The following is a 12,233-nucleotide window of genomic DNA, read 5'->3' on the forward strand; positions in this document are numbered from 1 at the left end:
GGCCCTCGCCTATACGGGTAAGTAGGGCAAGGTACGAGTAACCTGCTCTGCCCTGCGACCTCGCTGTGTGTTACCGTTTTCGTCACCTAGTGCAATTACAAAGTAATTCCAGATCGGGTCAAATACCATTTACATACCGACCGAGGATATTCAGGTCAACGTGCTGATGATCTCTGAGGAACATTCACTGTGCATGTTCAACATTTCAACAATACAGCGACATTATTCTGGATACTAGATAATATCCACCGTCCTCCGTACTGCGCAGAAAGGGACTCGTTGCAGGGATGATTCCGCCTGAGCTGAGGGTGGTTCGGGGCTCTGTGCATTAGTTCCGAGAGAGTCTCTCGTAATGGAATTCGAACCATCTCCATTGGTGGGTTTTCACGCTTCGGAAAGGCAGGCACCTAATTACGTAGTTACATAACTACGGTCGGATGTGGGTGGCACCCATCCAGCTCCTTCCCCAGCATTTCCGCCCTCTTTTTTTCTACTTTGTATTTACTTTTGTGTGCTCATTGCAGACATCACGTTTCTTGCCTTGCATCTTGACGACAGTCCCAATCTACCCATGTGTTCAAGGTGAGTCTTCTCTAGAAGTCGTTTCGACTCTGCAACCCGCAGGCTCTCGCCCTGTGACGGGCAACGCCCGATACCGTACAATGATCAGTACCCGGAGTCTCAAGCCCACGCCCTGTTCAGACCGAGCCCAAGAGAGATGCCGGCAGTAACAGAGTGGGGTCTTCCAAACTATGCCCTCGAATTGTGCTCGCTGAATTGTTCCTTTCCGTCTTTCCTCCCCTATCTTCGTTCGCTCTGCCTTCCTTACTCTTCTCCCACCCCCCGCCCACCATGTGTGGGCGCCATTGTCCCGAAATCTCCTCTCCTCAGCATCGGCAGAGTGAGAATGGCCATGTTCTGTGCAAGCCCGGTCGTGACTGGATCCAGAGTGGTTCGAGCGACGTTCGCAACTCATTGCATTGCTGCTTGTGGAGGTCCTATTATTGGCGTCTGGTCTGATCCCTGTCACATTCGGGCCCAGAGATGAACTGGTTCTGGAGCCTGGCTTGATTTCCCGTCACGTTATCACTCGCGGATGCACTGTTCCTGGAGGGTGGCTTGATTCCTGTCATACTCTAAGGCGAGGACGTGGTCGATCTGGAAGCGTTCTGAATTCCTGCCTCACTAGGACTCGGAGCTGCACTGGTTTCGGGGCTTGTCTTGATCTTTGCCACATTCAGACTTGGGGCTCGCACTGGCTCTGAACTCTGATTGACTCCTGTGGCATGCAGATTGTGTTGTGTTGCGTTCTTGTTCAAACAATCGGTCTGATTTGCGAACTGAGTGTGATCTTTCGTGTGGAATGCTGGGTGGCAAAGGTGGAACCGGGGAAGACGCCTGTCAGGCCCAAGGCTTGTAGGAGGCATGGCGACTACTTGATGCAGAAGGCAGCCATAAATGACAGGAAGTGCTGCGACCGCGAGGCCAAAATGCGTCTTGATGCTGCTGTCTAACTGTCTAGAATTCGTCAAAATGCCAGCAAAGGGGAACAATTATGATGCGCCTTGCAGTCGGAGAAACATTAAGATGAAGCAAAATCATGCAAATATTCAGGGGAATCGATTCTTATACTCCTCGCGATATTATAGCAGACTTTTCTGGTCAAGGCTGAGCTGATTCAGAGAGGAGCACTTTCACAAGAGCTGCCCCAATATCAGACCTTTGACAGCAACGGCTCGGTGATTAAACTATATGGTTAAAGCCGACATTGGTCGCAGAGGGTCAACAACTCAAAATGTGTTTGGGCTCTCAGGAAGCAAATTAGCCGCACTTAAGAATGAATATTTGCTATGCAACAGCCTCGTCGACATTTGGTTAAAGCCTCACACATAACTCTATCCCGTGTAGCTTTGCTTGTTATTAGTGCAGACTAGAGCCCACGATTGTCAAGATGATCGACAAAATGAATTTGTCCGGAGTAATTGGGAGGAACAACATAGCACAATTGAGGGATGATGCGCAGTACTCGGGTTGGCCAAACTGTCCTCCACACAGACATGCGGCTGACTACCTAGTCGAGGAGAATAGGCAATCGCAATCGCCAGTACTCGGTACAGCATCCAGTTGTGGGGAATTTTTCAATTTCGAGTAACAAGGCTTTGACTTTGGCATGTCTTCGCGAGCAGGTACTGTCCCTCCCGGCCAGTTTCATCTATTCTGTACCCAGTCCAGTTCACACCAAGTAGAGCCATTTTCTCCATTCGTCCACTTAGAATGCCTGAATCCTACTTCCCAGTGATTTTGATCCGTCCTTCCAACCTCGGAGCAATGGCCTAGAAACAATGGCAAAAGTCAGCAAACGAGTCTACACTCCACATCTGTAGAACTGCCTCAAGGAGAGACGAAATTCACTTGCCCTTGTCCAGTCGACGGTAAACTCCCCCTCTCCGATACTATCACAGCACTTGGCTTCCCCCTTGAGGCCAGCGAGGCGCCACCACTTGCGCATAACCTTGCGGATGATCTGCAATTCGCGCTCGCTCCACTGCTGCGGGATGTGGACACGCTCGTGCTCGCCTTCGTCCTCCGAGTCGTCCAGCGGAGTGACGGTGCCCCCTGCAGGTGCTGATCCTCCGCCTCCGCCGAACAGGCTATGCGTGGACCGCACCTCCGTGGGGCTTGGCTCGACCACGGGATGTGTCGCGTGGAGATCTTCCTGTACACATTCCCAGTGCCGGTTCAAGCTCTTGCCCCAGTGTTTCCACTTGCCGAGGATCTTCAGCGACATAAAATACTGCCGCAGCATCATGCTGATCAGTACGCCGTTCTCCTCCGACACTATCTCCTCCGCCTTGCCGCCTTCAGATTCCACGAGCAACGAGTCAAACCCGTCTTTGCCTCGACCCATGTACCCTCGTGTCACGACGACGTATTTTCTCTCCAGATCGATGGGCTCGCGACCGACTTCGGCCCATTTGACTCGATGATTCTGTGGCAGAGACGGGTCGAATTCGAACTTGATGTTGGACACTTGGGGAAACCGGCCTTCCAGCGCGGGATATGTGGAGACCGAATTTTCGAGAGCGGCTAGGATCGCAGCTCCGCTTACTCGAATCACGATGCATGGGTCCTCGAAGGGGAAGCTAAAAAGACATCTCGTAAGTCTGTTTATCGGTCATGTCTGAGAGACAATTGGACCTACCAATCCATAATGTCCTTGAGACGCAACAATCCCGGTGGGTAGATTTGATCTCCGCGAATGGTTCCTGAAGCCATGATACAGCAATCTCCTGAATAATGCGAGCGCATCAAATCGCAAATGAAGTTGCCATAATTTGACTCTTTCAGCCGCACGGTTGTGAATCGTGCATCTAGCGGAGCTGCAGTGTAACCAAGGGGCTTCCCAAGCTTCGCCTTCAGTTTTGCGGTCAGCTTCTCGGTGAGATCACTAGTCTCCTTATCTTGCGAAATGGCGGAGGTGATATCTTGTCTGATGATATTGAAATCCCAACCCTTTTGGTCTCCGCCTCGCCGTCTCGCTTCGATGTAGCTGAGCTGCTTAAAGTCACTTCCAGATCGCAAGACATGCGTGCCGTTGATCAGCGAGTGGTTGTAAAAGTGATCATGTCCACCTAGAATAATATCAATCAGTCCTTCAGGAGTTTTCTCTGCGAGTTTGTTGTCATTGGGTTCCCGTTGATGCGTCACCGCGATGACGATCTCGGCGCCCTGCTCTCGTAGGCCAGGTACCAGTTCGATCGCTGTTGCAGAAGCGGATTTGTAGATCAGATCAGGTGGAAGTGTGTTGATGGTAACCAACCACTCTCTCTCGACAAGACCAATCACTCCGATCTTGATACCGTTGGAGGAGGTCAGCATCAGGGTTCTTTGTGCGTTTCCCAGCGGGACATTTTCACCGAGCGCTGGATCTGAGTGTGGCAGCGTGAATCAATCAGTATCTAAAAGAAACCCACATCCCATGGCCCCAGATAGACTCACCAAGGACGTTCGCGAGGAGCCAAGGGAAGGTACACTGCGATGTCAAGCTACGGAATTGCCGAACACCAAAATCGAGGTCATGGTTCTGCAACACCTCAGCATCAGAGTCCGGTTGCAGCGAAGTCATCACTGCTGATTCGAGGGACTTACACCAACGCAAGCAGCATTCGTCCCGATACTGTTCAAAATGGGAACCATATGGCTGCCTATCCACGACCATCAGTGAACCGCTGTTTCATGTGACCATATCAAAATGGCCCCTTTTTCGGAGAGGTAAGCAGATTTCCTCACCTTTGGTGACACTGCTCTCCAAGCTGGGATTGAATGCGTCGCCAGAGAAGAATGTCACCAGCTCCGGCTGGCCCTTGAACTTCTCGCCACTACGATAGTGGTTGATGACCGTTTGGAAGCGGGCGATCCCACCTACAGGCTCTGCTGATGAGGCATCGAGGTGGTAGACTAGACAACGCTTGCTATTAGTTTTCGGTTTTGGATCAAAGACAATGGGGAATGAATCAATGTTTCTCTCCCTCTTTCTTTCACCTTACCATCATTGAAATGTAGCAGTCGCAGGTCTGGTGGGGACAAAGTGTCACCGCTCGCGTAGGTGACCGCTTCTTCCATTATCGACTCACCGCAAGCGGTCTCCAAACCATGGAGAATTCAGAATATACCGCCTGAGCAATGCAAGAAACTTCTAGGTGATTAGTAATTGAGGTAGCTTGCAAAATATCGAGACAGTCGCGTGCTCAAGACTTTTCGCAGTTCGGACGGATGTTAAGGTATTTACACCAACGTTTTGCTGACTGTGGACGAAGAATCTTGACTGAAACTAACATGATGACTGATGATTGGTGGCGGAGTGCGGTGAGACTGTTTCGGGTGGTTTGGAGCGAGCTGGCTTCGAGTGGGGTTATCATTTGCCAATTTCTCAGCCTTGCTTATGTCACCCTCGTGAGATTGGTGAGCAAAGCCCCTTATTCACACAAGCGCATGCATCTTCGTCCTGTGGTAGTCAAGTAGATGTAGCAACAACAGTGAGTGTGTTTCCCACCGGGGCCAGGTATTATTTACACTTGTTACTTGCTCTCATCACTCCCTTGCGTATGTCTTTGCAATGTCCCGGAGTTCCAATTTGTCCTGTACTACCTTCTTGGTGAGAAGTTGCCAGCATTACACCTGCTTCACGGCAACGACCTTCTCATCTTCAATTTGCTCTACGCCTTCTTTATCCTCGACGATGCCATGTCCATCAGCGGTCAAATGTACAGCAACCTCGTCCCCAAAGAGAGCCCCAATCTCCTCGATTGGGATCCCCTTCGTTTCTGGAATCCATATGTACGTGATCACAAAGCCAACGACACAGAGAGCACAGTAGATAAGATACATTTTCCAGCCACTTCAACCGTTAGAAACTGTGCCTCATATTATGAATTCACTTACAGATTCTTGAATGCTAGGCCCGACGGCGCTGTGAAGGTTATAGATCCCGTGAACGTAGAAAACAGACCCAAGCTTATGCCTTTTGCGCGGATAGGTGTTGGAAAGACTTCTGCGACCCAGATGAACGCAGGGGCATCCAGACACTACAAATGAAATCAACTTAGCTTGTACACTCCTAATGGACAGACCACTCACCTGGAAAAAGATAATGTACAAGAACATGAATAGAATACAAGCTGCATTTCCTGCCTTGTTGTCCGAACCCAGATACTTCATGGAGAGAAGAGATTCAGCGAGCAGACAGCAGAATAGTGAGGGAAATCCAATCACTGTCGCTTATTAGCATTCAATACGCACCTGAGGTCGAAACCGGCGAAGAGATAGGAGACTACTTACAGAACAGAGTCCGTCTTCCAAACTTGTCCACAATCAGGATACTAATAAGCACTGATATAGTACCAACGGTGGTATGGACCGCTAAATGTTGTCAGATTGGAGCTACATGCTTCTCTAGAGGAAATTCTTACTTACCATAAAGTATCAAAGGCATGTCCCCGCTCACGCCGAGACTTCCAAATATTACGACGAGAAAGTTGGTAATGCCATAGATCTGGTGCCTCCTTTAGTTGATCACTTTTGAACATTGATATCACGACTTGTACATACCCCTGTGGCTTGGATACTAAATCTAAAGAGTAGGTTCAGCTAGAGCTCCAATCCAAGATCGTGGGTCCACTTACAAGAGAAACATTACACTCAGCGTGCGTCTTCTCCAAGAAGGTACTGTGAACAACTGAATAAATCCTGCACTGAGCTCTTTCTCATATTCTACTTGTCGGACAATCTGAGTAAGCTCAGCGCGCGGAAGACTCTCTGAAGGATCTGAAGGGTCCCGATGCAAGGAACGGAGGACTTCCCATGCTTCCTCGCGTTTGCCACACCAGACAAGGTAACGAGGCGACTCTATTAGCACAAGGTCAGACATTGACAATAGATCCTAGAGAGTCACTTTACCGGGAATGAAAGGAATCCCAATGAGCAAGGCCAAGGGCCCAACACAGGCAAGAGCCAGAGGTAGTCTCCAACCAAGTGTAAGATTCGCCGCATGGTAGGCACCAACCGAAATCCAGCCACAGCTATTTCCATCAGTCAGCAGTCAAGTATCATTAGAGTAATTCGTACATAACGTATCCCATTCCAAAGGACATGACGGTGAGGCCGGTGAGAAACCCTCGCCGGCCAGGCGGAGCTATCTCTGTAAGATATAAAGGTACGAGGGCCAGTAGCATGCCCAATCCGCAGCCTTGGAGTATCCGAACAGTAATTATCATGGCGACGGCGACGGAGCCAGCAGCTAGTGCTCCGCCAACGAGGCCACATATTGACGCAATAGCCATTGCTTTCTTGCGGCCGTAACGATCTGCGAGATAGCTCTGGATAAGAGCTCCAATTGCAGCTCCAAAGAACACTAGAGAGTTGACTGCACCGAGGATTTTCGCCGTATCTATAACAAGACTCCGTTAGCCTGAGAACTCGCAGCGCCAGTCTTGTTCTGGTCGCGTCTTCGAGGCTACTTACAGGAGCTTGTAGGGTCAAGAGCGAAATACTCGTAGAAGCCTGGCTGGCCAATACTGGTGACGAACACAGCGAAGCCGAAGCCATACGAGAAGCCACCAAGGGCAACAATCAAGCTGATGCGAACAATGTAGGATGTGAGGAGCGCCATCTTGCGTTCGAGTGATCTCTCAAATCTTAGATGAGTTGAAGATAGTCAATGCGGCCACGAGGTACTTGTGTCGGACTCGCCGTGGACATGTTCACCTCTTATAGATACTGCCGGTTACTGTTGACCCGCTGATTGGCTAGTATTGCCAGGGAGCGACCCCATGGGGGAGATTTCTTTGAGGCGAAAGCCGGGGAATTCGTATGGTGGGGTCCGCCACATCCAGGACACATGGACGAAAAGTCAAGCTCCCCCAATGGGATTCGCGACCCTCGAATTGGACAAGTATCTTGCTTCAATGAGAGGGGTCTGGCCGGTTGTGCAATATCAGTCTACTTGGAATTAGATGCATCGAGCTTAAGCCTGACAACACGGTATAGCGTCATCTGTCATCTTAGACTACTAGTACTTTCTGACCGTACATGAGAGCCTAGCACACTCAATCCCCACGAAAGGTTTAATGTCTGATGCTCTGTGGTGTGGGACTGACTATGTGCAACAAAGCAGTCGTGCCTGGCGTAGAAATTGAATACTATGAAGCCTGCACAGCGATCTTTTGGAACAATTCAGCCAAAAGGACAGGTTCAGAGGCGTGAGGTGCATGCCCGGCCTTGATATGGTAAACATCCACGACTTTTCCTGTGTCTTGCTTGAGAAATTCAATCATCTGTTCCTGTGCTTGCAATGGAATTATCAAATCCTCATCACAAACTATGTATGAAACGTCCACATCCCTATACCCTGGATATGTCAAGGGACTCTCGTAGCTAGCGACTGAATGCACAGACATGTTGTTTGCCAATCTGAGTGCTTCTTCATCAGGAAGGCCGGAAAAGGTCAACTTTGAGTTTGCAACAGGATCCGTCGACATGTAGTCACCCTGATTTATCAGCTAGTCAACATAGTAGAGAAAAGGACAACTCTTCTTACGTGGACAGTCAGGAAATCCGGCAAATTGTCCCCCATACCATCCTTTAGACATACACCTACGGGCAGAGCAAGAGAAGTCGTGTACACAATTCGACTGACACCCCCTTTCAAACCACGGACTTCTCGAGCGGATTTCGATATTCCTTTGATACTCTCTGTACCCGGAATGCCTCCATATGAATGCGTGTGAATATGGACTTCCTTGCCTTGTTCGATGTATTTGGACGCAATCGCTTGTATCGCAGCCGCGTCAATTGCCACTGTTGCTGGAGGCTCTGGAAAGCGGTCGATGGTCGATGGAAGATCAACAACTTCGAATTCAAGTCCATGAAGTTTGACCTTTTCCACAAAACTGTCATATAGCTCTGCTTTGGCAAATGACCCAGGAACCAATATCAGAGCGGGCTTTGACATCGTGTAAGCCTTTTGAGGTAGTCGATGGAGTGGATGTCAAAGAAGAAGTGAAGGTAAGCAGCTCGGGCTTTGCGAATGGGAGACAAACCCTCTGAGCTAAACACATCCACTGATAGGTTGTACATTATATAGTGTGTTCAATATCAGTTCCTCGTTGGTTCGAGGGCAACGGACGAACAGCCTTGCCTTACAAATAATGCAATATGCGTCGAGCATAGGCTAGAACACGGAGTCTCGGACGAGGAAAGGCGGCCTCTTCCAAGGGCAATGCATCTTCATTATGTGAGATGTTGTCCGCTAACTACTTGCTTGGGCTTTTCATTGACATGTTCAGCGTGAGGCAATATCAAGAAGCATCCATGGTATTGGAATCGTCAAAATGTTCACGTGACCGGGCTGGGCCCCTTGGGGAGTCAGCAAATAGCTTGACGGTCATAAATTAGCGTCGAAGCCACAAAATGACTCTGTCATATATTAGCGGTCACCATGTCGAGCGGTGCGGGGATGATTACTTACCCTTTCGACCACTCTCAGTGACTTCGACCTAGAGCACTGTCAGGATCGAAAACAAATCCTTCTCTCGGGTTCAACATCAACACTTTGTTAGTCCCTCGATCCTAATCAGCCTCTGAGCCGTAAGACTACCCTGTGATATCTGCACGCCGTCTCGAAAATCCACCTGGCTCGCCGAAATGGAATCTCCAAGGGCTCACAGAGAGGATCCTGATTCGTGGTATGGCGTCGTCGACCCCCGGAAAAGGAAGCAGATACAGAACCGCCTAGCCCAAAGAGCGCGACGTAAGACCCTTTCGCTTACCTCCTAGTCTCTATTTTGTCAAGTTGGTTGATCAAACGAACAGGAAAACGCCTGTCAGAGGCTAGCAACAGTCCAGAGCGAGCATTGGTCGTCCGGCGCAAATCACGCGAAAATAGTAGCAATAAAGCTTGTACCGCCTCGTTGGACTGTGCTGCACTTGAAAGCCTCCTTACAGGTGATTTATGTCATAAAATACCGTTATGTGTCGATTTTTCTCCCTGGACGATACCGGGCAAGATCCACTCATACGAATCCACAATACCATTGCCAGTTGATCAGGTTCTGCTGCCATGTGACCCAAAGACTGGTGCAATAATTGCAGTCACCGAGAATGGCACTCTTCTCGGTCTCACCTGTAATGGGTCAAAATTCGACAGGTCGCCTCCTCAACCGCCCAGTGTTCCGGAGTCTCTTTATCCTACACCGTTGCAATTGTCGACGCCTCACCACGATTGGATTGATCGATTTCCATTCCCAAGAATGCGCGATAACCTAATCATCCTCAATGATACAATCGACGTCAAGGAGATACTTTGTGATTTCTTTTTGATGCCCTCATTCTCGGTGAGATCAGGCGGAGCGTCTTGGGATCCTGATGCCTGGTTGATCAGTCCTGGGTTCAACGAAAAGTGGGGTTATTTGTTTTATTGAAGTATTCTGTGAACCACGTTTATACATGGAGTTCCGGTGGCGGATTTGTTATTGCTGACCCTATCAACCAATCAGCTCCCCGTCGCTTGAGAGGCAACATCGCAACTTGTTCATTCGTACCGAATTTCTCTTGCGGCTTGCCGAAGAGACTGAACGAGATCGCCTGTCTTACCGATATTTAGTATGGTGATGGCTACATTGATTTATAATTCTAGATCAGAAAATGGAACAATTTGAGGCTCCTGTTGATTTGTTGAAAGGCCAATTGACCGAAACACACGGACACCTCACAGAATCCTGTTTCTTGTCAGAAGAGCCTTTCCGAATTCCAGAGTCACTGCAGCTGCTTCACAATGGTCAGGACCCCTCTTCTCAAGGAGAGGAGAAGAATAGCGTCATGAACGAGATCCACGCTTTTGAAAATCGTCTTTCACGCCAACATTGGTTCGATTTCATCAGCTGTAAACGAGCGCAACTTTGAGATTATGTACATCGTTCTCGCCCGAAGTGAGGGAATTTAATGGTGCGGAACAGAACTGTATCGCCACCCCTTTGAGCACCAGGCACACATATGATTGATCTCCGGGACATCATTACGGTGAAATCCAAGGAGTTTATGAGTGGGGTATAGTCATTGACTCATAGAATTGTTTAGGGCAACCGGCTCTACTTTCTTCTGAGCAGATCTCCGACTTTGCCTCTATCATGCCCTTTCACTAATATTGGTAGTGTGTGAAGATAGGTCAATTCTCACTATGACGCACCCGCCATGGATCCAATGGTGGTCCGAAGAAGCTATCTACAACCAGCTCAATCTTGTGTCTTGACCGAAAGCACAACCCTTTGTATTCCTACAAGGGAGGACATCTCCGATGATGACTACGTAAGCAAGCAATATGGAAAGCTCATGCCGATCATTCAAATCCATATCTCGGCAGTGGTTCCGACGTACTCAACACGTTGTTGCCTTCCTTTCATGTGTGTGGAGACGCAGCTGCTAGGCATCAAGTGAAAAACGAACCTGCAACTTTAGATATACTTGCTACCTCCCCTCTCATCATCATCGTAATTGTCATCAGGCCTTCTCCCCTCACGAACCTCGTCATTCTCAATTCAATCTCAAACGGAGATTCGAGTTGGCCAGATTGTTAGATATTGCTTTCACTAACACGAGTCTTGTTCTCAGTGAGAAGATGATATCCCCGAATGTTCTTATATTCGGTGTTGGAAGTATTGGGGCTGTCTACCTCTATCAACTGCAGCAAGCTGGGTGCAGCGTAACTGCAGTCTGCCGCTCGAATTATGAGGCGGTCAAGAACAACGGTTTCATGCTGAAAAGCCTGAAATTTGGTAATCAGAAGTACAAACCTGACATCGTAGTGCAAAGTGTCGCAGAATGCCCTAGAGAAAAGGTCTACGACTTTGTCCTAGTGTGTACAAAGTCGTTCCCCAGCAGCGATCCTTCATTGGCCGATATGATCAGGCCCGCTGTGGTGGGTCGACCGCAGACTGCAATTGTACTCGCGCAGAATGGAATTGATATCGAGAAACAGATCGCCGACGAATTTCCGGACAATCCCATCTTGAGCGGTGTGGTTTATCTTCCCGCCACCCAGACAGCTCAGGGCACTATCGAGTATTCAGAAATGTTAAATTTACTTGAGATTGGTACCTATCCATCCAATGCACCACCATCCCACAAATCCGCTGCTGCAAAGATGGCAGAGCTGATGATCAAAGGGGGAGGCGGGGCGGAAGTTCATGAAGACATACAAATATCCCGTTGGACGAAACTGCTGATGAACGCGGCCTGGAATCCCATCTGTGCGCTGACCCTATGCACAGACGGAGATTTCCTGACGACCTCGACCCCCTTTGCATATGAATTGGTGTGGGAGATCATGTTGGAAATCATTGCACTTGCAGGCAAAATTGGCATCCCAGGAGTTACCACTCAGGAAGCAGAGAAGAGGCTGGGAATAGCGAAAATGAGGGCGGAGTCTGGAACGGGACGCCAAGTGAGTATGCTGCAGGACGTGAAACAAGGCAGGTCGTTTGAAGTTGAGGCAATCGTTGGAAACACTGTACGGTTGGGCCGCGACTTCAACATGCATATGCCTCGACTAGAGACTATCTATGCCCTGCTGAAAGCGAGACACTTTGCTTTGGAAAAAGATGGAAGGTGACAGAGACGTTCGAAAGGACATTCAAGGCTGGCTCTAGAGCAGGGAATAAGACGATCAATGTGGTAGCATT

The 12,233-nt window shown here is 49.1% G+C and overlaps 5 protein-coding genes across 5 annotated transcripts; 2 read left to right on the top strand and 3 right to left on the bottom strand.

The window, feature by feature from the left end:
• Positions 1-2,365: 2,365 nt before the first annotated feature.
• A1O9_02138 (uncharacterized protein) lies at positions 2,366-4,623 on the bottom strand (the record flags this gene model as incomplete). Its single annotated transcript, XM_013407713.1, has 6 exons — positions 2,366-3,143; positions 3,203-3,929; positions 4,000-4,084; positions 4,150-4,205; positions 4,291-4,458; positions 4,548-4,623. 6 exons carry the CDS (start codon positions 4,621-4,623, stop codon positions 2,366-2,368), a joined length of 1,890 nt encoding a protein of 629 aa, XP_013263167.1.
• A 549-nt stretch (positions 4,624-5,172) lies between these two features.
• Positions 5,173-7,168, bottom strand: A1O9_02139 (uncharacterized protein; the record flags this gene model as incomplete). The annotated part of the gene is made up of 10 exons (XM_013407714.1): positions 5,173-5,398; positions 5,443-5,585; positions 5,638-5,771; positions 5,839-5,919; positions 5,974-6,052; positions 6,109-6,130; positions 6,183-6,405; positions 6,457-6,578; positions 6,625-6,946; positions 7,021-7,168. The coding sequence occupies 10 exons, from the start codon at positions 7,166-7,168 to the stop codon at positions 5,173-5,175; spliced, it is 1,500 nt and encodes a 499-aa protein (XP_013263168.1).
• A 529-nt stretch (positions 7,169-7,697) lies between these two features.
• A1O9_02140 (uncharacterized protein) lies at positions 7,698-8,509 on the bottom strand (the record flags this gene model as incomplete). Its single annotated transcript, XM_013407715.1, has 2 exons — positions 7,698-8,057; positions 8,102-8,509. The coding sequence occupies 2 exons, from the start codon at positions 8,507-8,509 to the stop codon at positions 7,698-7,700; spliced, it is 768 nt and encodes a 255-aa protein (XP_013263169.1).
• Positions 8,510-9,201: 692 nt separating this feature from the next.
• A1O9_02141 (uncharacterized protein) lies at positions 9,202-9,977 on the top strand (the record flags this gene model as incomplete). The annotated part of the gene is made up of 2 exons (XM_013407716.1): positions 9,202-9,307; positions 9,370-9,977. 2 exons carry the CDS (start codon positions 9,202-9,204, stop codon positions 9,975-9,977), a joined length of 714 nt encoding a protein of 237 aa, XP_013263170.1.
• Positions 9,978-11,170: 1,193 nt separating this feature from the next.
• Positions 11,171-12,163, top strand: A1O9_02142 (2-dehydropantoate 2-reductase; the record flags this gene model as incomplete). The annotated part of the gene is made up of 1 exon (XM_013407717.1): positions 11,171-12,163. One exon carries the CDS (start codon positions 11,171-11,173, stop codon positions 12,161-12,163), a length of 993 nt encoding a protein of 330 aa, XP_013263171.1.
• Positions 12,164-12,233: the final 70 nt, after the last annotated feature.

Source organism: Exophiala aquamarina (assembly GCF_000709125.1).
Source record: "Exophiala aquamarina CBS 119918 chromosome Unknown aczIA-supercont1.2, whole genome shotgun sequence".
In the NCBI taxonomy this organism is placed as follows: domain Eukaryota; kingdom Fungi; phylum Ascomycota; class Eurotiomycetes; order Chaetothyriales; family Herpotrichiellaceae; genus Exophiala; species Exophiala aquamarina.